Raw genomic sequence first — 21676 nt, forward strand, 5'->3', positions numbered from 1 at the left:
ACAAAGGTACTTTGACTTAAAAGTGTAATTGGTCAGTGAGTGAGCCGACGATGTTTGTTCACTGCTGCCATTTAGCATTCTGTTTTGGCTGTTTCATCACAACGTGGGAAAACATTTGCCACATTGTGAAAGTTATCTGTCCACATCATCCACAAAGTTGGGGTTGCTGAATGCAGGCTGCAACAGAAAAGTGAATTGTTAGCATGTTTAATTGGTTTAATAAAAAAAAACAAAAAAAAAAAACGAAAACAAAAAAAAAACAAGTTCTCGGGAATTGATAACTCACAATGTCGACGTTCGTGGTCGCCCGCTTCGGGAAGCTTTGCCTTAGGCTGCTCAACTTGTAGCCTCGCACGCTGAAGACGTAGAAGAGGAGTCCGGCTGTCAGGCTGACAATGACGACAACGACTGCAGCGACGACACCGACGTTCACGCCACTGTCTGCAAGTTAAGTGATAAATATCCGGGAGAAGTTAAATAACAGGCAGGATTTTTCCTCTCACTTTTCACTCTCATTGCACTTTTTTTTTTTTTTTTTGGATCAGGTTGCATTTTGCAAAGAGTGGTACCTTGACATACAAGTCTGTCTCTGACCAAGCTTGTAAGTCAAATGACTCCAATAAATAAATTGAAATGCCATTAATCATACATCACGAGCATGTTCTACTCTGATAAGTCAGTGTCACACTCACTGTCAACATTTGGACCGTCTGTGGGAAAAACGGGGTTTCCGCCATCGTCGGTGGTGTAGTCTGATGACAAAAGACAACAAAGATCAGTCTTGAGTGGTTGCAAGGAAGCACTCGCTACTCTCGACCTATGGGAATGCTTACATTGTCTGTGACGGCACACGAAGCCTCTTTTCTGCAGACAGTCGTTGTCGTTCCAACGTCCGTCGGAGTACATCTCCACGCAGTTCTCCTCGGCCACTTGGCCCGGGTGAAAAGCCGCATTGGGCTCACCAGGAGCCCAGTTGAGGAAGCCCAGAGGCGTCTTGTCCGTCCAGCTCCAGCCAACTGTAAATGGACAAGTAAGCAAGCACACGCTGGTGGGAAGTTAAAAAAACCTTTGCCACCTCTGAAAATTAGCATGTATTTGAGCTACAGAATACCCAAAAGGTAACTCAAGTTGGCTCACAGTTGCGATCCCTGGTGAGGCCGATCCAAAAGTTGTGATATTTGGTGTGGTTGAGATTCCTGATAAACTCCAACTCTGCCCTACTGTGGAAGGACGCCAGCTCAGTCTTCGCTTCTTGGCAGTAATGTCGCGAGTCGGGCCAGGAGAAGCCCTTCTGCTCATTGTAGACCCAGTAACAGTAGCGACCGTACGGAATCCAGAGTGGTAAGCACTTCCCGTCGCCGGGGGCGGGAGTCACCGGTGGTCTCTCTGAGGAAAGATTGAGTTGAGTAAGTGAAACTAGATGGCTCTTTGCAAATCAACCCGATGAACAGCGAAGGCGGGTGGGGGGGGTGGGGGTGATACCGGAGGAGATCTTGCAGATGTAGGGTTTGGCTTGGTCACACCGGGTGTCGTTCCAAGTGCCGTGAAACAATGGCGAGCCTCGCATGCTGACACAACCCTCGTCTTTTAGGTTGTCGGGCTCTCCGGGACCCCACTGAGTGAAGAATACTGGCCAGCCATCTGTCCAGGCAAAGGAGCCATCATCCTGCAAGACCAGATCACACGAGACTAGAGTAGTATTCAAAAAAACAGTGCATGTGAATACATGTGTGCTATTTATTTGTGGTCTCCCCGCCCCGCCTGACCCAGCACCTTGAGCTTCAGTCCGATCCAGGCATCAGCTTTTCCCTGCAGGACCACTCCGGCGACAAAGGCCTGGTCGTAGCTCATGTCGATGCTAGCCAGGTTGGCACCCTGCTGCTCGCAAGCCTTCTGAGCTGCATCCCAGGTCGCCGGCTCCTCCACCAGCTTGTAGCAGTTCAGGTACCAGGATATGTAGCCGGCGGGACAGGGGCTGCTTGTAGGATGAGGCGGCGCGACACTGCTCGCTGAGGCGGAACCCGCAGAACAGAGTGAGTATCAGTATGTTGAAGTTGTCCAATCGCATTTGAGTGGCCCCGCACTTACATTTCTTCCTGTAGCAGACAAAACTGTGCTTTTTATGACAAGCGTCGTCATTCCACTTCCCGCTCACAAGTACACTGTGAGTTATGCTCACACAGTGCTCCTGGTGACAACGGCAGGATTTTGGGAGTTCAAAGTCATTGCGATGACAGATGGACAGACGGCCGAAGGGAGTCAAGGGTAGCATATTCTCACCGTCCCCCCTGCGTTGTTGGGCTCTTTGCCGTTCCAGTTGGTGTAGAGGACTGGGCTCACGCCATCGCTCCAGGCGTACTGATTCTCCACCAGGATGTCGGACAAACCGATCCACGTGGGAAGCTCCATGTCTTTCAGGTAACTAGACACAAAGTCTAAGAAGAAATGCAAATGTTTTTTTTTAAGAGGGACAACACCAGAGTGTAATTCTCACAGGCAAAGTTCCCATACTGACCATTTTCATACTGGTTGTCGATAACGGCCAGCTCTCCTCCTTGGTCTTTGCACCAACTTCGTGCGTACGTCCAGTTGGCTTTAATATCGTTTTTCTTTCCCTTGAACAGGAAACATTTATCGTTGAAATGCATCCATCCTAAGTGGAGGGGAAAACAAGACTATTTTATGCATTCACATTTTTGTAACAGTCCAGCCAGAACAAAGCAGACAAAAACATGCAGACCACAAAATAAGAATAGTTGTATTCTTCCCAATTATAGTCAAATATTGACAAGAATATATGCTTTTCAAAAATAGTATTTTTTTTCTCCAAGAATTAAGTCATATGCTTCAGTTCAAGAAAAGTTATATTTTTCCAAGCCAATGAAAACATAGTCCAGCCTATTTGTGAAACAAATAGACATGAAGCATTACCGGCTGGGCAGTAGCCCTCCCAGGGTTGCGTGGGGGGAGGAGGAGTGTGGTCGGTTCCGGGAAACTTCTTGCACACGTACCCAGCTGCGGCTCGACCACAGTTCACGTCGTTCCAACCACCTTGAGTGTGTCGGGGTTCAGAAAACATCAGCTCTGGGATACATCTGGCAACTTTCCAGTCAGAGCAACTCCAGTACCTTGATGTCGGTTCATCTGAACACACTGTTCCTCCCCGTTGGCGTTGTTGGGCTCACCTGGACTCCAATGTGTGTACGAGACGGGAGAATTGTCTTGCCACCTGCATGAATTAACAATCAAGAACTTGGAATTGTCGGATCCATCAAGCGCCACGTTTTAAGGCAACGCTGCGAGATGACGCACGCATATTGTCCATCTGCGATCCCCAACATCCTCAGTCCAATCCAAGCAGCAGAAATCTGACCCGTTCCCACCTGGAGGAAAGGGCAAAACATAAATCACGCAAGATCAGCCATTTTCACCCTGGAGATAAAAATCTACATCATCCTTTCAAGAGCTGTAAAGTCCTACCATGCTGTTGACATATGCCTGTTCGTCCTTGTTCAGGATGGAGACGAGTCGGGCTTTCTCGACCCAACAGCGGTGCATAGCCGTGTGGAAGTCCACGATGTCCGTGTCGTTGTAGTAGTAGCACATGTTGTTGTTCTTCCTCCATCCGGGGTTGCTGCCACAATCAGGAGCTGCGCAAGGACACACGAGGCTTTATTTTGACCAAGCATCAAAGTGACCTAAACCCGACATGGGGGTTTTGTTTACCCGGTACTGGCGAGGGGGGCACCGGAGGCGGGATGGGGTTCTGTCCTTTGGCAATCATGCATATCCAGTCTTGGTGGGCATCGCAGTTGAGATCGTTCCACCAGGAGTAGGTGCCGTTGGTGCTGCTAACCATCTCCACGCACTCCTCCCGACCCTCGTGGTTGTTTGGCTCGCCGGGACCCCAGTGGGTGTGCGAGAGCGCTGAACCATCACTCCAGGAATATCCTACCATGAAGGGGAGTTAACCGGAAGTCTTCCTTTGGATCATGGTTTCCGGGGACCTTCACCATGGGCGCACCTCCTTCTGTGGGGTTGTTCCTCAGGCCAATCCACTTGCTGCTTCCTTTGCTGTAAAGGGACAGGAAGGCCTCCTCCTCCTGACTGTGGATGCTGACCAGGTTGGCCCCCCTTGCCACACAGTCTTCATGCGCAGCCCCCCAGCTCTTCTTCAGGGACCAGTCCACATTGTGGAAGAGCTGCAAGACATCAACTATCAGCCACATGGTCATGGGACGTACCAAGTATGAATGGATTCATCAACCAAGGTTAGGGGCTCAATTGAAATTTTTGTGCAGGTGTGAAAGCTATACCCTGTAACAATTCCTAAAATTGGGCTTGGAGGTCCAGCTATCAACGCAGTCCTGTGCGGGAGGAGGGGTTGGGGCCTCGGTGGGCGGGGTGATGTCTGGCCGGGGTTTCTCACAGACAAAGGCAAATTTCTCTGAGCACTGCTTGTCATCCCAGAAGCCCCCGACTTGACCGGTTGTCATGGCCACGCATGTGCCATCCCCGTTATCTGGTGACATGTGACCATAAATATCAAATGACGTCATGTAACTTTCTCTCTATTTCTTTGAAGGATCACTTCTGTACCTGGCTGGTTTCTGTCCCAGTGAGTGAAGGTCATTGGGTAGCCATTCTCCCAGATATACTGCACCCCTCCGCCGGTACCCCCTTTGGCTCGCAGGCCAATCCACCACAAACCTGTTTTTCCTGACAGCACCACCGTAAAATGTGCTTGCTCGTATCTGCAATGAAACATTAGTTGAAGGAAGCCTCTCGATCTCTACATTGGCGGTAGTGTGTCCTTATCTTCACAGTGACCGACAAGCTTTTTCCACTAAAATGAATTCGGTGGACATACAAGCATAGTTTTCACAGCACCGAAACTCACACACTCACATGTCTCCAATGTGCAGCAAAAATGCATCCTGCTCTTTACAGAAGGCCTTGGCATCCGACCAGCTCCGACCCGTCTCCTCCATCCAGTAGCAACCGTAGCCGTAAGCCTCCCAGCCCTGACGCATAACACCCAGCAGGGGATGCGCAACTTTCATACAGTACAAAAGGCGGTAAAAAGTGTCGAGGATGTTTTGCCTGTCCCACCTGCGGGCAGCCGTACACAGTGGGCTTCACTGAGGGAAGCTGGTAATGCCCCTTGGGCATTTTACACATGAACCTATTGAGTTCTGTGCAGGACACGTCGTTCCATCTGCCAGTCTGAAAGTAAAAAAACGAATCGCTGTCAAGAGATTTTGCAGGTGTTGTTCATAAAGTGGTGGATGAGTACATCGTTGCTATGTCACCGCACCTGGTGTAACATCTTCACACAATCGTCATTGAAACCGTGATGGTTGTTGGGTTGTCCCGGGGCCCAGTAGGTGAAAGTCACCATGTGGTGGTCTGACCATACGTACATGCCGGAAACTAATAAGTCATTCAGTCCTGTCCACATGTCACTGGTGGCTGCAGAGGATGGACAGGCACAAACATTTTATTCAAGTATTAAACTTTGAGTTCTGATTGGGACCGTTATGTATTTGAATGGTGTTACGCACTAAAGTACAGGTAACTTTCCAGCCAGCTCTGCTCCACCATGGAGCGGATGGACACGAGTTCAGCACCGATACTCCTACAGGTGTCCTGAGCATCGGCCCATGTCTTTTTGTCCTCAAATGATTTGTAACAGAACTCCCCGAACTCGTACCAGTCAGGTCCCGAACATCTCAACTCTGAAGATGAGATCCCATGTGAGTGTCGCAGTTGTGAACAGTTGATGTTGTAACATGGAAGAAAATGGGAGTACACTTACCTCCATTGGCAAAAGTATAAGACAGAGGATATTCGCCGTCATATCTGCAGATATGATCGTCATAATTAGCTCCGCTTCTTCATTAAACTTAGCGATGTTATCCTAGCCACTCACTGTGTCGAAGTAATCCCATTCCTGGTTGAGCCGGCATAGAAATTCTTTCCCTGAGCTTTCAGCAAAGTACAATCTCCTCCGATTTCACTCAGAACGACGCCGGCGTGAATAGCGGCTGGACAGATGTTGGAATCCTGTCCCAATCGAACCAGAAAAAAAGTCTCGGTCGTAAATAAAACTCAACGGGTGGTCGTTGCAATCTCATACCGCTCGATAGATGTCAGTTCCATAGACAGTGTAGCTGGATTTAGCGCAGCCCGCTGGACAGTGGACCCTGAAGAAGACATGGGTTGGATTAAAGTGGAAAACATGTCACACGGAAAATATGTCAAGTTTAACTCACGTCATTTGATCATTGCCGAGGTCGAAGTTAGCCTTGCTGGCACAGGTGATCGCATCTGTCAAACGTAAGGTTGAATTCAAAAGCATGCTTTTAATTCTGGCGGCGGAGTGTTTTGCTCACAGTCAGGCGTGCATCCCAAGACCTCAAAGCGAAGGCCGACTTGACCGCTATATTCCAGTGGCAGAATGCGAATGTACTGAGCAGAAACAGGCGTGCCGAGGAGTTGAGTGTCAGCGGTGTTTCTGTCTGTTGATCCGGGCAAAACCTGCAAATAGAACATGTCTAAGTTTGCATTTTATCAGGTTGGAGTCTTATTGACCGGCCGCCTTGCTTACCTGCCCATCAGCTGTGTAGTCCGTCCACGACTGTCCATCGATACTATGCTGCATCTTAAACTTTGTGACCCAGTGATCACTGTTAGGACAACCTTGTATCACGATCCCTGTCACCTTTCTTTTCTGGCCAAGACTTGCCTGGATCCAGCTGCCGGTGGCTGCAAGACATTACATTGGCCAAAATATCAGTGTGTATTTGAACGCTCGATGGTTGTGAGCTTTCTACTTACGATTTCCGATTGGCTTCCAACAGGAGTTTCCGTTCAGGCGGGCTTTGTTGGGGGTGAAGCTGCTCATGGATGAGGAGGCTGAAAGTTGGGAGTCTGTGATGTTCCTGTCCTCCATACCCAGACCGTGAAGACACACTGAGAACAGCCAAAAGTCATTGTTGGGGCAGGTTGTTTCCGAGGGATTAAATCATCTGTATTTATTTTTTTAAACCGGACTAAGCTGTAAAGCCCACCTTTCTGTTCGCAGCTGTAGACGATCTCGAGGTATTTGGAAACCGAGGGGCAGGGGTCCATCTCGGCGTATGCGTACGCAAAGCAGAAGGGACGGTTGTCGCAGACTTTCCTGTAGTACGGGAGGACGCCTTCCACCGTGCAGCTCCCTGCAAGTGATACCGTTTGCTAAGATTTCCAGCGATTACGACAGTGGACAGCTCAGCATGTTATCAGGTTACAGGGTGTATGAGGGGGTTAAAAAAAATACGACGACTATGGATCAAAGTAGCCGGTCGTGGATTCTTGGATCTTACCATCTGACCCTCCCAGATGTGGACAGACGTCACTACTCTTCCGTCCGTAGAAAGCCGACTGGATGTTGATGACACTTTCTTGCGGACAATGAAGGACAACGGATGTTTCCTGGCAAGCGATTGCCGTCATGAAGCCTGCGAAAGCATGATTGCGTTATTTTTTTTAAATATTTTTTTTGTCCGCTATTTTTTTAAGACTTAACTTAAAGGTGACATACCATCATGAGGGGGTGGGGGTTCCGGTGTCCTTCCTGCAAAAGAATCCCAGAGATTGAAGCGATGTGCAGCAAGAATTGGAACATTGCATCTTACCTCTTCTCTTGCAGATGTACCCTCTCCTGTTCTCACAGTTATCGTCATTCCAGTAGCCGTTGTTGATGATGATGGAAAGACAGTCTTCGCCAAAGTAGTTATCGGGATTACCTGTAAGGAGAAAGATCTTAAAGCACTGCGTTTCTCAACATTGTAACCTAAAAACATGACGGAGGTTTGAAATGCACCTGCACTCCAGCGTACGTATCTGAACGGGGATCCATCTGTCCACTCCCAGCCGCCTTCAGTGATGGAATCATGGCCGCCCATCCACAGGGAGATCCCGGTTGGGCTCACCTGAATCACACCTAAAAGGGGACACTCATTTAGGATTCCCCAGGGACGCAAAAACATGCAAACTGGACACCAGAAGGCTATATAGCTGAGAATTGAACCCAGAACTTTAGATCCGAGACACGAAATGGTTGGTGCACCTTGAATGAAGGCTTGTTCATAGGGGTCGGTGATGCTGACCAAGTCTCCTCCCTGGTTGACGCAGTCGGCTCGCGCCTCAGCCCAAGTCCTCGCCGACAGGGAATTGAACAGGTAGCAAAAGTCATTAAAGGGGTCCGCCGTCCACGAGCTGCATTTTTCATTCCAGCCTGCAACGAAAATGCTTCTTGACAACCAAATCGTACGTGTAAGGAAGAGTGATGTTCACCGCGCTGTGAGTTTGTGAGATCCACCTGGTCCTGATGTTGGCGGCTGGGGAGGAGGCCCCTGGCCCTTGGCTGCAGGGATGCCGTAAGTATGAAATATGAGAGACCACATTAGAATACATGCAAAGAAAGAGTGAATGACTTTTGGACCTTTTTTGCAGATGAATTCATTGGTGGCTGTGCAGAAGTCGTCTTTGAGTTTTCCCGCTTCTGTGTGCATCGGGCCTTCCAGGTGAACGCAGTCCTCGTTGTTCTGCCAGTTGTCTGGCTGGTTTGGTGCCCACGGGAGGAGGTTCTGTGCAAAACATTTGGAATGTCGCTCACTTTTAATATGATGATTATTTTTGCATTTCAAGATGTGTTTTCTGAATTTCTTTCAAATGAAAAACTTTTCGGGGAGACTAATAAGTGTAGGTGTTCCACTTACTGCAGCTGTTCCGTCAGTGTACACAAACTGGCTTTCGATATTAATGTCGTTGAGTCCCACCCACGCCTTTCCCGGCATGTGGGCTTCAGGGGGGAAACAAACAAAAAAAAAAGGGGAGAGCATCAGCTTTTTTCGAATTACAGAGCAAAACTTGAAGGATGTTATGATGTACAGTGGGATGATTCTGACGTTGCAACGAATCCCCAAGTGACAGTTAGTCTCACCAATCAAGAAGCTGAGCTCTTCCTCCGAGTGAAAGCTGACGAGGTGACCTTGTTGTGCGACGCAGTAACTCTCTGCATCCTGCCATGTTTTCACCAGTTCCCCCTCGAAATGGTAGCAAAAACCACCATACAGCAAATAGCCGGGGTCGCAGTGGGAAGCTTAGTGGAGAAACATTTATTACAAAACCTTGAAGGTATTGACGATAAGGGGAGCGGGGGGAGCAACTGTGAGACTCACTCGGCGCTGGAGTCGGTTTGGGGTTTTGACCTCCCGTCATCTCACAAATGTAACCGTGCTTCTTGAAGCAGCTGCTGGTTTCCCATTTTCCTTCATAATTTCCTTTTTGCGGTCAACAACATATACGTGTTGGGGCTTGTGATTTCATTTGGTAGTCAGTGTTAGGGTAAGGCGCACGCTACCTGTGAAGATCATTCCGCAGTCCCAGATGTTTGCAGTGTTTCTGGGCCAACCGGGTCCGTAGTTTGTGTAGTTAACGGCGGTTTTGTCCACCCAGCGGAATGTCCCATCCTGGTCCTTATCTGGAACACCAATGATGGTTAAATGTTCAGTATATGCGATTCATTGACAAAGCCAACGCGTCCAAAATTTGAAAATACCATTTGATCCCAGGACTGAAACTAGTCAACTGAAATAGCTTACAGCACCTTGCTTTGGTCAATCAGCCAAAACCTATTTTGGGTCCAAAGTTTGGAGGCGTTTGCTATCTATTACCCAAAAACTGGATGGATGGAGAAGAAAATCAAACGGTGTACCTGATAAACCAATCCAGATGTCGGGAACATCCACTTGGTGAAAGTCAGGAAGTTTCCCATTAATGAAGAATTGTTCATCTTGGCTGCAAGAAAAACAAATAAAGGTTGTGTAGGTTAAAATCAGACCACCATATGGGACCACAAAATCCATTCAAAGTTGCAGAGGTTAAAATACGACTGCCAGAAGTGCCCCACCCAACCCCCACTAGGTATTATTGTTGCATACGAAAATAAGACGATTGTAACAACAAAATTAGTTCGATTTTTACACTTTCTATACGTAGGAGCGAGGAACCTTAAGACGATAAGCCATCTTACCCCCCGAAGCTGCAATGGTGTCCAGAGTTTACCTGTTGATGACGAGCAGGTGAGCCCCCTCATTGGAGCATGTGGCGAAGGCCTCGTACCAGGTGGTCAGCAGGTCAGTGTTGCTGACTAGCCAGTAGCAGCTTCCGGAAAAACTCTGCCATCCGGCAGGGCAGATGGCTGAAGCGGGGATGCGATGATTGCGCGTTTCTCATATTTCAAGTGCAGATAAATGACGGCGTCGCTCACTGTTCACTGGCCGTTTGCACATGTACGGACGCTCGTGACGGCATAGGTGTGACCTCCACTTGCCAAACTCATCAGAGTGATCTTTGATGATCGCCGTGCAGGAGCCCACTTCGCCGTTGCTGTTGGGAGATGTTGCGGAAAGCGGGGTGTACTTATTCGGGTAAGCAGGCCTAATTGGAACTTGATGTCTGTCCTATGCAATTATCATATGGTGTGGGGTCTTAGTGTTTTTTTTCCCCCTTCACGTTCCTGATCTGATGATTTAACGGTCGGAGCAGAAGACTGGAAATTCACAATGCAACAGTGAGATTTTCTTACATTGTGGGTTCACCCGGTGCCCAGTTGGTGTAGTTTATCGGCAGGGCGTCGGACCAGTTCATGTGAACGCTTCCTTCTTGGAGCTGACACGAGATCTTATTGCATTTCTGTGGAAAACCAATCCAGGTTCTCAATCCAGTACCTGGAATAGTTGCCGCGGTTGCAAGCGATTTTCTCTTACCAGATTGGAGAGTCCGATCCAGAGGTCGATCCGGAAAGGATCCAGCATCCCGGTCACGTACAGCTCTTCCCGCTCGGAGGTGATGGAGACGAGGTCGCCGCCCTCCACGATGCAGTCGTGACGGGCCGCCGACCAGCTCTTGGCGGTTCCCGACTTCAGCTTGTAGCAGTTGGAGCTGTACCGGTCCCAGCCATTGCTCAGATCGCACTGTGGCCCCGGATTGGCTGGGAGCACATTTTGAGGGATTTGTCTGGCTAAGTGGTGGAAGTTCAGGAGCCAGAAAGGCCTTCGGTAGGACTAAGCACTACAAGTAGCACTGGGCTACTTTTACAACCATTTAGCCTCTGTGTTGCCATGCCAATTTAATTTGCTTATGTTCTTCAAAATCAGTCACGCTAACCAAAGGAAGGTTTCTCAGCAAAATACAGAATCTGGAGAGGCCTGTCCTCTTAGTATTCGGTGAGCATCGTCGCGCTGCAGCTGTACTGCAACAAAATGCAGACAATGGACTCACAGTTGGCATGCTTGCAGATGTATTTCCTCTTGACGTCGCAGTGCTCATCATTCCAGCGACCCGAGCTGCCGCCCACCACCTGACCACAATCCTCACCCGGCTCGTCACCCCAGTTGTCAGGCTGACCTTGAACCCAGTACCTGGTGAAAAAAAATATTGAGCCATTGAAATCTACTGGGACCAGGAAGAAGAATCTAGACTGACCAATTCTACTGGTCCTTGTTGGCCCATGTCATGACCTGATTTTAACGCTTCCTGATTGGTACATACGATATGTATTGTATGAAAGGACTCCCATCCGTCCACTCCCACACGCCCTCTGTGATTCCGTCTGTCAGGCCGATCCAGAAGATCTCTGTGCCGATTTGCGTCCTCACCCACAACTGCAAGAAATGGTCCATGGAAATTAACACAGAACAAATGACCAAGCAGCAGAGGTGACAACACCACTCACACTTTGAACTTGCTGAGATGGACATATTGAAATTATTCAACAAAAAAAAGGTTTAGGTCAAAGTACAAGAGAATACAGTGACAAAATTGTTGACTGGTTTACTTCATATCACAGTTTAACGATGTAGCGCCTCACCCTCTCGTGGATGTCCTGAATGCTCATCAAGTTGCTATTTTGTGATAAACAGAAGGTGTTAGCCTCCCACCACGTCATTGTGTCAGCGGAGAAGTAGTAACATTTGTGGTCGTTCTCTCGCCAGCCTGCTTGGCACTGACACTGTCCTGGAAATACAACACAAATACGGGTCTTTGCCGTCTTGATAAATGTGACAAACAGCAATACGTGTGTGACTATTTGAGTTCTGGAGAAGCCACACAAATCGGCAAATAGATAATTGAACTGGTTGAAAGTGCGAAAATAAGTTGAATCAATTGTTGTTGTTGAAATTGTGACTCGTGTACAGTACAAAGAGATTGTCGTTGAAATGCACAAACTGTAAAAGTCTCATGACTTGAGCGCCTCACGATGAATTTTAGATAATGTTTAACTCCCCCATCTTCATTATTACATCACATGATCGTAATGATCCCAATCATGTTTTGGGGGATGAACATCAAACACTAGTTTCATCTAAAATAAACAATGACATATTTCAGAATGCAAACCTTAAAATTACTTTTTCACCCCCCCCCCCCCCAAAAAAATCAAACTGTGAAAATAAATAGACACATCTTTGTATGCCTTGAGCATTTTTTTTAATGCGAAACAAAACAAAAACGTATGTGACGGAGTGATACAATAAGATTATTAAATTATGGCGGAAGTGACGCAACAGCGCACAGTCTGGCACCAGCTTCCCGCCGTAGCTCTGCCCGAGCTAACAAGGAAGTCCCATGGTAAGTCCAATGTTGGTAATGGTCCGGATTCATTTATAATTTTATGACAATATTCAACTTTCTTTTTCTTTTTCTACTGTGTGGTGTGTTTAATTAGTTCCCTGATTTGTTCTGAGCCCACATTATATTGTTATTTAAATTCTATTTTGCCGAGTGAAGGTTTTTACGTTGAGTTGACAGAAATTGCTTGTCTTTTGCGCTGTTATTTCCGAGACCGAAACCCAATGCGACTTCACCCATCCCTCCTGCCATAGTGTGTTGCAGGTAATGTTTGTTTCTCTTCGGTTTTACTGTATGTAGTTGTTCGTGTCGTTTTTCTTTTGGCCACTTGTACTACTGGTGTGAGCTCGCAGTTCGTCGCGGCCGCCATTATTGTTCGTTGCGCAGCCGTTTCTACTAAGTGTGATGCGTTTAGTGAAATCTTGTAAAAAAAACACAACTCACCGAGGTGTCTGGTGTTATTGAGGCGTCGTAGTTGTGACCCTCCGTCACACATACATATATTTCTTTCCGATATGAAGGAAAAAATTTGCGTGGACGACGATGCATTTCATTTAATTCATGTCACAAATAATGCGGCGTGGTTGAATGTTTTGAATTTTTGATGATTGGCTGACCCCAAACATAAACCCACTTAAAACTTACCGAGAGCAAGAAAAGCGGCCAAACAGACGATCAGCAGCATAAGTGATCTTCTCGCTCTACTCTTCATCTTTGACTTGTTTTCTTGATGCTCGCCTTTGTCGCATACTGTGAAGGCTGATGCTTCTTCTGAGCTCAATGTGTAATTCGTCTGAAGGTTATCAAACTTCTCATTTGCTTCGCGCGCCCAAAGAGTCCAAAGTGTACAAGCAGTAAAGCATGCACATCTCATCATGAGTCATACATGTTAGGGTGTAAAATTTAAGGGCACAAAATACTGTAATGCAAAATACACACGTTTATTGCGATTAAAAGACTGATTAGAATTCGGATTTTTCTTGATACATTTTATACATGCTGAATAAAAATGCCCAAAAAATGTTCCAACTGTTTTCACATTTCAGTTTCCTGATATTTTTAAAGTTGTGTGGTCACTGACTTTTTTATTTTTATTTGTTCCACTTCACAAAGTCCAGCACTTTATAACAAGCGCATGTCTTTACTTCAATAAACGGTCACTTTTTAACTTTATTCCACCACGTCTTCAACAGCAAAGCACTGCTGCATTTGAAAGAAACCAACAACAATGTATTTTTGTTCTACAGACGAGAACTGAAAATACGTGTGAAGTCGAGCCTATCCCAGCTGACTGGACTGGACTCGTCGGCAGTCAATCGGTGGGCACACATCTATAAATATATTCACATTAAACAAACAAAAATCTTGAAATTTCATAAAAATACCTGTTTCTTGCGTTTTATGACTTTTTTGTTTGGGGTGACGCTTATTTCAAGTTTGTTTCCCCCTCTAACAAAAAATATTTAAAATCTTTTTTTATCCACATTCTAGGACAACTAATTACAGACAACAGAACTCAGTAATTTTCCCAAATTTATTGAAACAGTTACAAGAAAAGCACTGTGGAAAACAACACAAGTGAACAAATGGATATATTCAGGCTCAACCTTTTGAACCAGTGTCTTTTCACTGCGCCGTTTGACCAAATATGAAAACAAGGAACTCAATATTTGTAGCCTGAAATGCCACATAGGAAAATGTGAAAGATCCAATTTTATTTCGCTGAGAAAGTTGTAGCCCAACTAAAGATTGTAACACTCATAACAGCTTTGATACAGCGATGTTTGTATATTACAAAAGTGTCCATAATATATTAAAAAATATATGTATCTTTTTTCATAGGGACTCGGAACATTGTGTGTGATTTAGCTTCTGACAGTCTGCTATCAACATCCCAAACCGCACAAAAAGCAGTCCCAGACACCTTTGAATGCATCTGTGCAACACAGCAACCAGTTTTAATTCAAAAACTTATCAGCCATGATTGTTCAAGCATGATGATTGATGCGGTTGAAAATCTCTTGGAATTCACTGACACAAAGCATGTCAACCTCGTCAGACACAAGATTAGCGAATTTGAACCGCGTGAAAATGTTATTTGAACCTGGTCAACTTTTATGTTCTTTCTAGCTAGTTTTCCCACCAAAAATAGTGTGTAAATAAAAGAAAAATAAACATAAATATTATGCTTCTGAAAAACGATGACGCAAACAAATGATCATGATCAAATATTGTGCTCGTTAATCTGTGAAATGTTTTTGGAGCTTTTCATAAACGTCCTCTTTCGATATTTTGAGGATTAACGTTTCCCTCGGTCATACCCCTGTTCACAGACTGGCCAAATCACAGCGGTTCAAAAGTTCTGGACTCTGGGTAAAGCTATGCAGTCGTCCTCAAAAGAAGTTAATTTACTTTAAAAACAGAACAAATAAAACAAACTGAAAAAGAAAAGTGCACCTGGGTCTGCTTGATGTTAAGTAATGCACTGGTCTCTATGAAATAATGCTGTTCTGCTGTTAGCTCATGACCCAAAATTATAATGCCACGCCGCCAGCGTGAGGCGTCGTTACTTAGTCGACGGTCAATTCCTTGGATGAAACGAGCTCGTGTGACATACATGGTCATAGAATGAACAAAATGGATGACATGGAAGGACGATGACAAGAAAGAGCACCAGGAGAGATGGTGTGCGCTTACAGCCCGCCGTCACATGCAGTTGACGACGTTGTTCGATCCGTGGTCGATATCTCGGATCTGGCTCACGTGCGCTGAGCAAACGGCCACGCCCGCTCCGGCTCGGCAGTGCGACACGGAGCCCAACAGCTCCCACCTGGAAGGGGTTGGGGCGTTACGCATCGATACTTCATCCAAGGAAAAAAAAAAGATGAAATCCTAACCATGTGTGCCTCTCACCTGTTCATACGCGGCTCGAAGGCCTCCACCGTGTTCAAGTAGATGTTGCCGTTGTGGCCGCCCACCGCGAACACGTGGCTCATCACCGTGGCGACGCCCACGCCGCCGCGCGGGGTGGTCATCTCAGAGACGAACTCCCAGCGGTTCATTCGCGGGTCGAAACGTTCCACAGAGCACAGAGGCGAGTTGTCGTCAAAACCACCTAGATCACACGTGCAATTTGGATGTCATATGAAGGTGTCCCGTGATTGGCTGGCAACCAGTTTGGGGTGTACCCCACTTCTTGCCCAAAGTCAACAAAGATGGCTTAAATTCTCATTTCCATTGGCAGTCCCCAAGTGGATGAAAGTGTCAGTCGCTACTTACCCACAACGTAGAGGCATCCGTTAAGATTGCTGACCCCATTCCCGGCACGCCGCTGGCCCATCTCGCAGACCTCGATCCACTTGTTGAGGTGCGGGTCGAAGCGCTCCACGCTCGACAGCGACGCCCTGCCATCGTTGCCGCCCACCGCGTACACGAAAGTCTGCCGGCGGAAGGACACAAAGCGGTGAAGAGGGGGGGATGGGACCGAGCGCGGGCGCGCGCGTATTTAGCATCTTACGCCCAATGCCACGGAGCCAACGCCTCCTCTGGGCATGTTCATGTTGGCCACGTTGCTCCAGCGGTTGCTCTCGATGTCATAGCGCTCCACGTCGCTGAAGCACGAGTTGTCGTCCAGACCACCGATGGCGTAAATGGGACCGCCCAGTGCGGCCAGGGCGATACCTCTCCTGTACAAAAACAGGTGCACCTCAGGACATTCGAATTGAACTATTTTGAAAAAAAATCCTATAGCGATGGTGATTTAGTCTGTGACCACTCTCGCATTTCCAGAAGGCAAGTAAACGTAGCACTTAGCATGAACACAAACAATACATGGCAGGCAAGTACCTCTTAGTGTTCATGGGGGCTTTCATCATCCATTTGTTGGTGAGCGGGTCAAACACCTCCATGCTGCCCAGGTGCTCGTTACCATCGTGTCCACCCACGGCGTAAACCTTCCCTGTACAAACACCACAAAGTGAAAAAGTGGGCGGGGGGAAGCAATTAAGACGAGATGTTTTACAGACGGATTATATGGAACATACATTCAAAAGGTTGCACGTTGTTCCTGGTTTGTTCTTACTCCTGCTAGGAACAGCGTTAACATTCCGGCATTGCTAGCATCTTGTTACGTGTGTATTGTAAACAATTTTTTTTCCGAATACGTTGTTTGTACGGTTTAGAAAAGTTGTACAATGGCAGCAGTTTGACCCCGGTAAATGTTACATTTCTGTCGAGCTTTCACTTTTACCTGCTACAGAAATGACTCCAACATGACGCCGTCTGCTGTTCATCTCAGGGCCCTGGAACCAGCTGTTCTTACTAATGGAGTAGCACTCGATGCTGCGAAACGGGCCACCAGAACCGCCACGTCCGCCCACACAGAACAAAACCCCTAAAGCAAATACTGGCATTACTCTGACAACTGCTCCAAAACGCAAAAGGACACACAAGAGTGTAGCAAGCACCTGCGGTGTATTTTCGGGGCACGGTGCGGTCCGAGTACTCAAAGTCAGGCACCTCCTTGTTGCTGATGTGCAGGTGGTAGTTCCGGGCCTCGTCCATCAGGTCGCGGCAGCTCAGGTTGCCTTTGATCATCTCATCCTTGGCCACTGTGCTGGTCAGGAAGTCCACAGGGAGCAGCGGGAGGCGCAGCTGGAGACCAAACACATTTAGGCAGGAGTGTGTGTAAACAACAACAGCGAGCCATAAAATGACGCAAACCTGAGAGATGATGTGGTCCAGCCAGTCATGGTGGTGCTGCGGGTTGGCTTTGAGCCACTTCATGGCCGCCTTGTAGACCTGCGTCTCTGAGTGGACGTTGAGCTCGCTGGAGGCCAGCAGCGTGCACATGTGCTGCGGCGACAGGCTCGTAAAGTCGTCGCTCTCCATCACCTCGCTGAAGTGCTCGAAGGCGTAGCGGTCGGCCATGTTCATCAGGTCCACGCGGTTGTGGGTCTCGGCAAAAGTGCGCACCGCCAAGCAGTTGGTCGGGTGGAAGTGGGTCGTCATGTACTCGCAGCAAGCCTGCGCCACCAGCTCCACCTGCGACATTCCGTCAGTTTCGTTAAGACACTTGACGCTTTTATTTGGAGATGAAAAGTGGACTTTCCTGAAAATTCCGGAAAATACAAATGCGAGATAACTTGGTGCCTCGAAAGACACTTTTGTCTCTTTATAATCAACATTTGCTAAACCCCAGTGGAACGACAAAAGACGCCGTGGACAAGACAGTTATAATAAAAAATAGAGATATTTGGGCAAAGAAAGCTCACAGATTACCAGTACAGCGTGTCCGTCTTGCTTCGAGCGTCGTGTCGGCTAGACTGGCTAAGATGTTGAAGTTCAAAGCTTCTTTGAACTGTGATGTCCGTTGCGTCGGCGCCGATTGGTCGAAGCCAAAAGGCGTGCGTACGTGTACGCGCTGACACAGTCACAGCAGAGAGCAGCGGCCTATCAACTGATGAGGCGCGCTTCGCTCGAGTGCCGTCGCTACACCTCAACATGGCTACCCTCGTGAGAGCAAAACGACGACCTCAAACGCGTGTTCGTTCAATGTTGTCAACTAATATCCGGATGAATTTTAGGCAATTTTCCAGAGGAATTTTCATGAAAATCCGGAGGACTTTCATCTCTATTGCAACGATTCCCCATTACCGTGCCTTGAAAAGATCTGGTGTGCGTTGGAAAGATTGCCAATTCCATCTAACTGGTACAAATATTATTTAGGCACTACAAATAATGTGTCTTTGTTCAACTATCAATGCCGGTAGAGTGACAAGGTTGTTCCACAAACTGGCAGAAGATAAAATGGACCTGCGTCACCTCCTGTTGCCATTCACAAAACTGAATAAGGCATGGCTTCCTGTTCGTATATCAGCTTTGTGTTCATCTTAACAAGCATGTGAGAGTTTCCTCAGGTAAAATATTAAAGTTGGAAGACACGAGACTCGACTGCACATCTGTGTTAACCTACCTGAAGGATGCAGGCAGCATAAAGAAGAGGGTGGACATTGTCTACTGTGAGCGTGAGCTTGGAGGAGTAGGCGAAGTACACCAGTTCCTGGATGGTATCGCCATCAAAGTCCTTGATTTCGACCAGTTTCTGCTTGGCCTCTGTCATATCCGTCAGAAACATGGTCCTGAGGGAATAACAGAATGATGAACTAGCATGTCTTTTTTTTAAAATTATTTTTAATACACGTCTGTAAATTTGTTTGCGAACAAGTGTGCACACCTGAAGTAGGGGATAACAGCAGCCAACACAAGCTTGTGACAAAGTATGAGCCTGCTCCCGACCTACATGCAAAACATCCTGATTAGAAGAGACATCACCACCATCGTCTGGCAATGTAGCGTCCACACACAACGTGGAAAACATTTCAGAAGGAAGTTTGTAGATGTCACGCTCATTTAAATGATTGGAAATGGTTCGATTTAATATTTGAATTTTTTTATGCATTGTTGTTTCAGAACGACACACGCTTGTAAGACATCTGACCTTAAGCGTGACGTCGCAGAACTCTCCCACTTCGTAGAAACGTCTCAGTGACTTGTGGAAGTCCTTCCAGGCCTCCTGGGCCTCGAAGACGAAAGAGCCGTCTGACTCGATTTTGGGTAACTTGATGGGGGTGGCGGCAGCGGAGGGCTTCTCCTTGGACTTGGGCTGCTTGACATGCGGCACCACATCCCCTGGTGCCATGGCGACCTTACCTTGACATAGAGGACACGAGTTCAGATACAGACAGCACTACCCTACCCAAACTTACTTTTTGGGGGTGGGGGGGTCATTACTATACAGTTCACTTCCCTAGATTGCATTTGAGAAAAAAATAACACCAAAATACTCAAATATTGCTGAATTCCGACAGCGCAGAGTTCCAGGCATTGTGTTGTGAGCAACGGCGACGTTATTTTAGAGCAAATATCCAACCACAAGTGTCAACAAAAGCAGAATATTAGATTGGGGATCTTCTCTGCCAGCTGAGCAAGTTTGGTCAGTCCGACCCCCCACCCCTCACTCCTACCCCTCTTAATTCCGCTTCCCTTTTAATCACCCAACACTGACTGCAAGCAAAAGTTGCAAATAAAAGTCTATTTTAAAAGACAGTTTTTCCACACAGAACACAAAATCCAGCGCGAGATGGAAAATAAAAATCCTACTAGTGAGGATAGAAGGTACAAATCAGCCCAGTCGACTAAACACCTTATAGACAAATGATGCACTGTCTTCTCGTCTGAGCTGATGAGACTCAAGTACCACAACAGCCTCATCGTCACTCTGCTCAGGTTTAGTTTGATATTTCAACAAAAGAATCACGGCTTGGTTTCACTTCACTTTGGACAGACCGAGCGTAAAATAAAGCAGAAATCAGTTGGGGTTTAAAGATGAAAACAGCTTCAGTTTGTGTTGTATTATTCATTACTGGGGGAGGAAAGAAAGCTGCTGGTGAATAATTTAACAGCAGCAGAACTCAACCTCAAAATCTTGCACAAATAGAACCACCTTTCTTTCAATAATCAAATGTATATTTGAAGTCAAGGGCATCGTTAAATTGCAATTCTAAGAGTAATCCGACAAATTTAATTTATTTTACGTGATTATTTTCGTTCAGAACACACACTATTTTTACTTCGTTATATTGAACTACATTATGCTTTTTACTTTTACGTAAATCATATTCACCAAAATAAAAATATTCTTTGATGAGCACAATTTTTGGCTAATCTACCCACCACTATCCTTAGGGTAGCAGCTTGTCACCACTCCCCCTGAACGTTTGCAAGCAGAAATATGAAAACGGAGCAAAGCATGCACAGTGTTGCTATGCGTTAACTTTTTTACAACATGTGTTACACATTGGCAGTTGGCCTCAAGTTTGGCGTGTGAATTTGAAATGACCCAAACAGGTTCAGATCATTCGCCTCCAGAAAATACAGTGCTGCTACAGAATTGCATTTTGTATTGTCATTTTTACTGATTCTGAAGTACAGTACTTCCGGAGGGGATCACCACCAACTTTCCGAACCAGTCTCAATTTATCCAATAAGTGTAAAACCTTTGTAGAACGTGTGTCCTAACTTCTCAAACGGATTAATTGAAACCAGCATGATTACCTTGCAGAAACACATCACAAATGTCTGTGACGAATTTCTCTGGAATTGACTTGATACAAATATGAACATATCATTCATATTTTGTCAAGATCGACAAACATTATAAGGTAAATACGTTATAAAGCATTTTTATTTGTAATGACGCCATACTGGCAACATGTAAACACCTACAAACGTAAATCTTATTTAATAAAGCGAACACGCTAGGACGCTATCATCTTATAAACTTGCTCGACGATTTAAAAATACCAAATCTCTCGATGCATGAAAGTAAGACTTTAATGTGTGGTAGGCCATCTACATCTTTGAGTAGGCACAGCGCAAGTAAACACTCAACGAGACGTCTTTACCCCCGAAACTGTCGGTTAAATTGCCGCATATTTGAACGTGGCCAGCACACACGCAATCCCATCAAATTAAAAATATACAAATGTATATAAATACAAAGAATGGCAGTCAGTAATCCATCTTGTTTGCAACAGGAACCGTTAGCTATTTAGCTAGCATCGACACAAGAGCTAAGCTTGTCTCAGCGCAAGAGGAAAAAAAGCCTAAATGTAATGACTAACTCGACATAAAGAACAGAAATGATCAGGAAATGATGGCATATGCCATTCAAAACAAGTCGATTTGGCTTGCCTCGTATGGTAGGAAGAGTTGAAATGCCGGCTTTTTCTCAGGCGAATTGTTGTGATTTCACCTAGTGTATCTTGGGTATTGTGGTTTTCCCACTCGTCATAGAGGACTTTCCGTGTCACCACACTTTCGACAATTTGTGCTTTTGATCTAAAAGCACCCATTGTTTGTATATTTATTTCACTGTGTAAATACATTTTAGTGCCTTAGAAACACTCACTGTTGTTGTTCCACCAGGCTTTGT

The 21676-nt window shown here is 46.4% G+C and overlaps 2 protein-coding genes and 1 long non-coding RNA gene across 6 annotated transcripts; 1 reads left to right on the forward strand and 2 right to left on the reverse strand.

The window, feature by feature from the left end:
- Positions 1-44: 44 nt before the first annotated feature.
- LOC147191645 (uncharacterized) lies at positions 45-13393 on the reverse strand. Its single transcript, XM_086134711.1, has 50 exons — positions 13327-13393; positions 11921-12066; positions 11602-11714; positions 11332-11471; positions 10818-11041; positions 10637-10743; positions 10319-10437; positions 10114-10249; positions 9764-9846; positions 9410-9529; positions 9228-9329; positions 8990-9148; positions 8766-8848; positions 8489-8633; positions 8366-8410; positions 8114-8281; positions 7868-7987; positions 7680-7790; positions 7586-7618; positions 7368-7502; positions 7074-7220; positions 6841-6975; positions 6611-6768; positions 6396-6540; positions 6276-6330; positions 6140-6206; positions 5933-6066; positions 5819-5862; positions 5565-5738; positions 5318-5472; positions 5113-5226; positions 4909-5024; positions 4600-4754; positions 4317-4522; positions 4025-4202; positions 3727-3951; positions 3481-3650; positions 3313-3383; positions 3129-3229; positions 2932-3051; positions 2516-2653; positions 2281-2435; positions 2089-2188; positions 1774-2009; positions 1483-1666; positions 1138-1386; positions 834-1016; positions 693-752; positions 287-441; positions 45-177 (listed from the first exon to the last, which is right to left on the reverse strand). Exons 1-50 carry the CDS (start codon positions 13391-13393, stop codon positions 133-135), a joined length of 6531 nt encoding a protein of 2176 aa, XP_085990837.1. The 3' UTR covers positions 45-132.
- On the forward strand, positions 1886-12476 carry LOC147191646 (uncharacterized). Of its 4 annotated transcripts, XR_015103476.1 has the most exons (8): positions 1886-2033; positions 2318-2418; positions 8281-8423; positions 8500-8570; positions 10048-10184; positions 10298-11108; positions 11208-11276; positions 11349-12476. It is a non-coding gene; the product is annotated as an uncharacterized LOC147191646 (long non-coding RNA). The 4 variants fall into 4 exon arrangements; XR_015103477.1 differs by having other exon boundaries at positions 8500-10478; positions 10821-11108; XR_015103475.1 differs by having other exon boundaries at positions 8500-10184.
- An 808-nt stretch (positions 13394-14201) lies between the features above and the next one.
- On the reverse strand, positions 14202-21519 carry klhl8 (kelch-like family member 8). The gene is made up of 12 exons (XM_086135489.1): positions 21436-21519; positions 19181-19392; positions 18917-18978; positions 18656-18821; positions 17404-17724; positions 17148-17334; positions 16931-17074; positions 16528-16639; positions 16199-16367; positions 15961-16120; positions 15595-15796; positions 14202-15511 (listed from the first exon to the last, which is right to left on the reverse strand). Exons 2-12 carry the CDS (start codon positions 19379-19381, stop codon positions 15388-15390), a joined length of 1848 nt encoding a protein of 615 aa, XP_085991615.1. The 5' UTR covers positions 19382-19392; positions 21436-21519; the 3' UTR covers positions 14202-15387.
- Positions 21520-21676: the final 157 nt, after the last annotated feature.

Source organism: Hippocampus guttulatus, chromosome 17, assembly GCF_054856545.1.
Source record: "Hippocampus guttulatus isolate MCC_2025c chromosome 17, RoL_Hgut_1.0, whole genome shotgun sequence".
Classification (NCBI taxonomy): Eukaryota; Metazoa; Chordata; class Actinopteri; order Syngnathiformes; family Syngnathidae; genus Hippocampus; species Hippocampus guttulatus.

Coding starts and splice junctions, on each gene's coding strand:
- LOC147191645 (XM_086134711.1), bottom strand. CDS start 13,393: ATGAAGAGTAGAGCGAGAAGATCACTTATGCTGCTGATCGTCTGTTTG. Junction 6,207..6,275: donor CTCGGCAATGATCAAATGAC/GTGAGTTAAACT, acceptor TGTCTTCTTCAG/GGTCCACTGTCCAGCGGGCT. Junction 1,667..1,773: donor GGATCGGACTGAAGCTCAAG/GTGCTGGGTCAG, acceptor CTGGTCTTGCAG/GATGATGGCTCCTTTGCCTG.
- klhl8 (XM_086135489.1), bottom strand. CDS start 19,381: ATGGCACCAGGGGATGTGGTGCCGCATGTCAAGCAGCCCAAGTCCAAG. Junction 17,075..17,147: donor GCCCCGAAAATACACCGCAG/GTGCTTGCTACA, acceptor TATTTGCTTTAG/GGGTTTTGTTCTGTGTGGGC. Junction 15,512..15,594: donor TTCGAGCCGCGTATGAACAG/GTGAGAGGCACA, acceptor AACCCCTTCCAG/GTGGGAGCTGTTGGGCTCCG.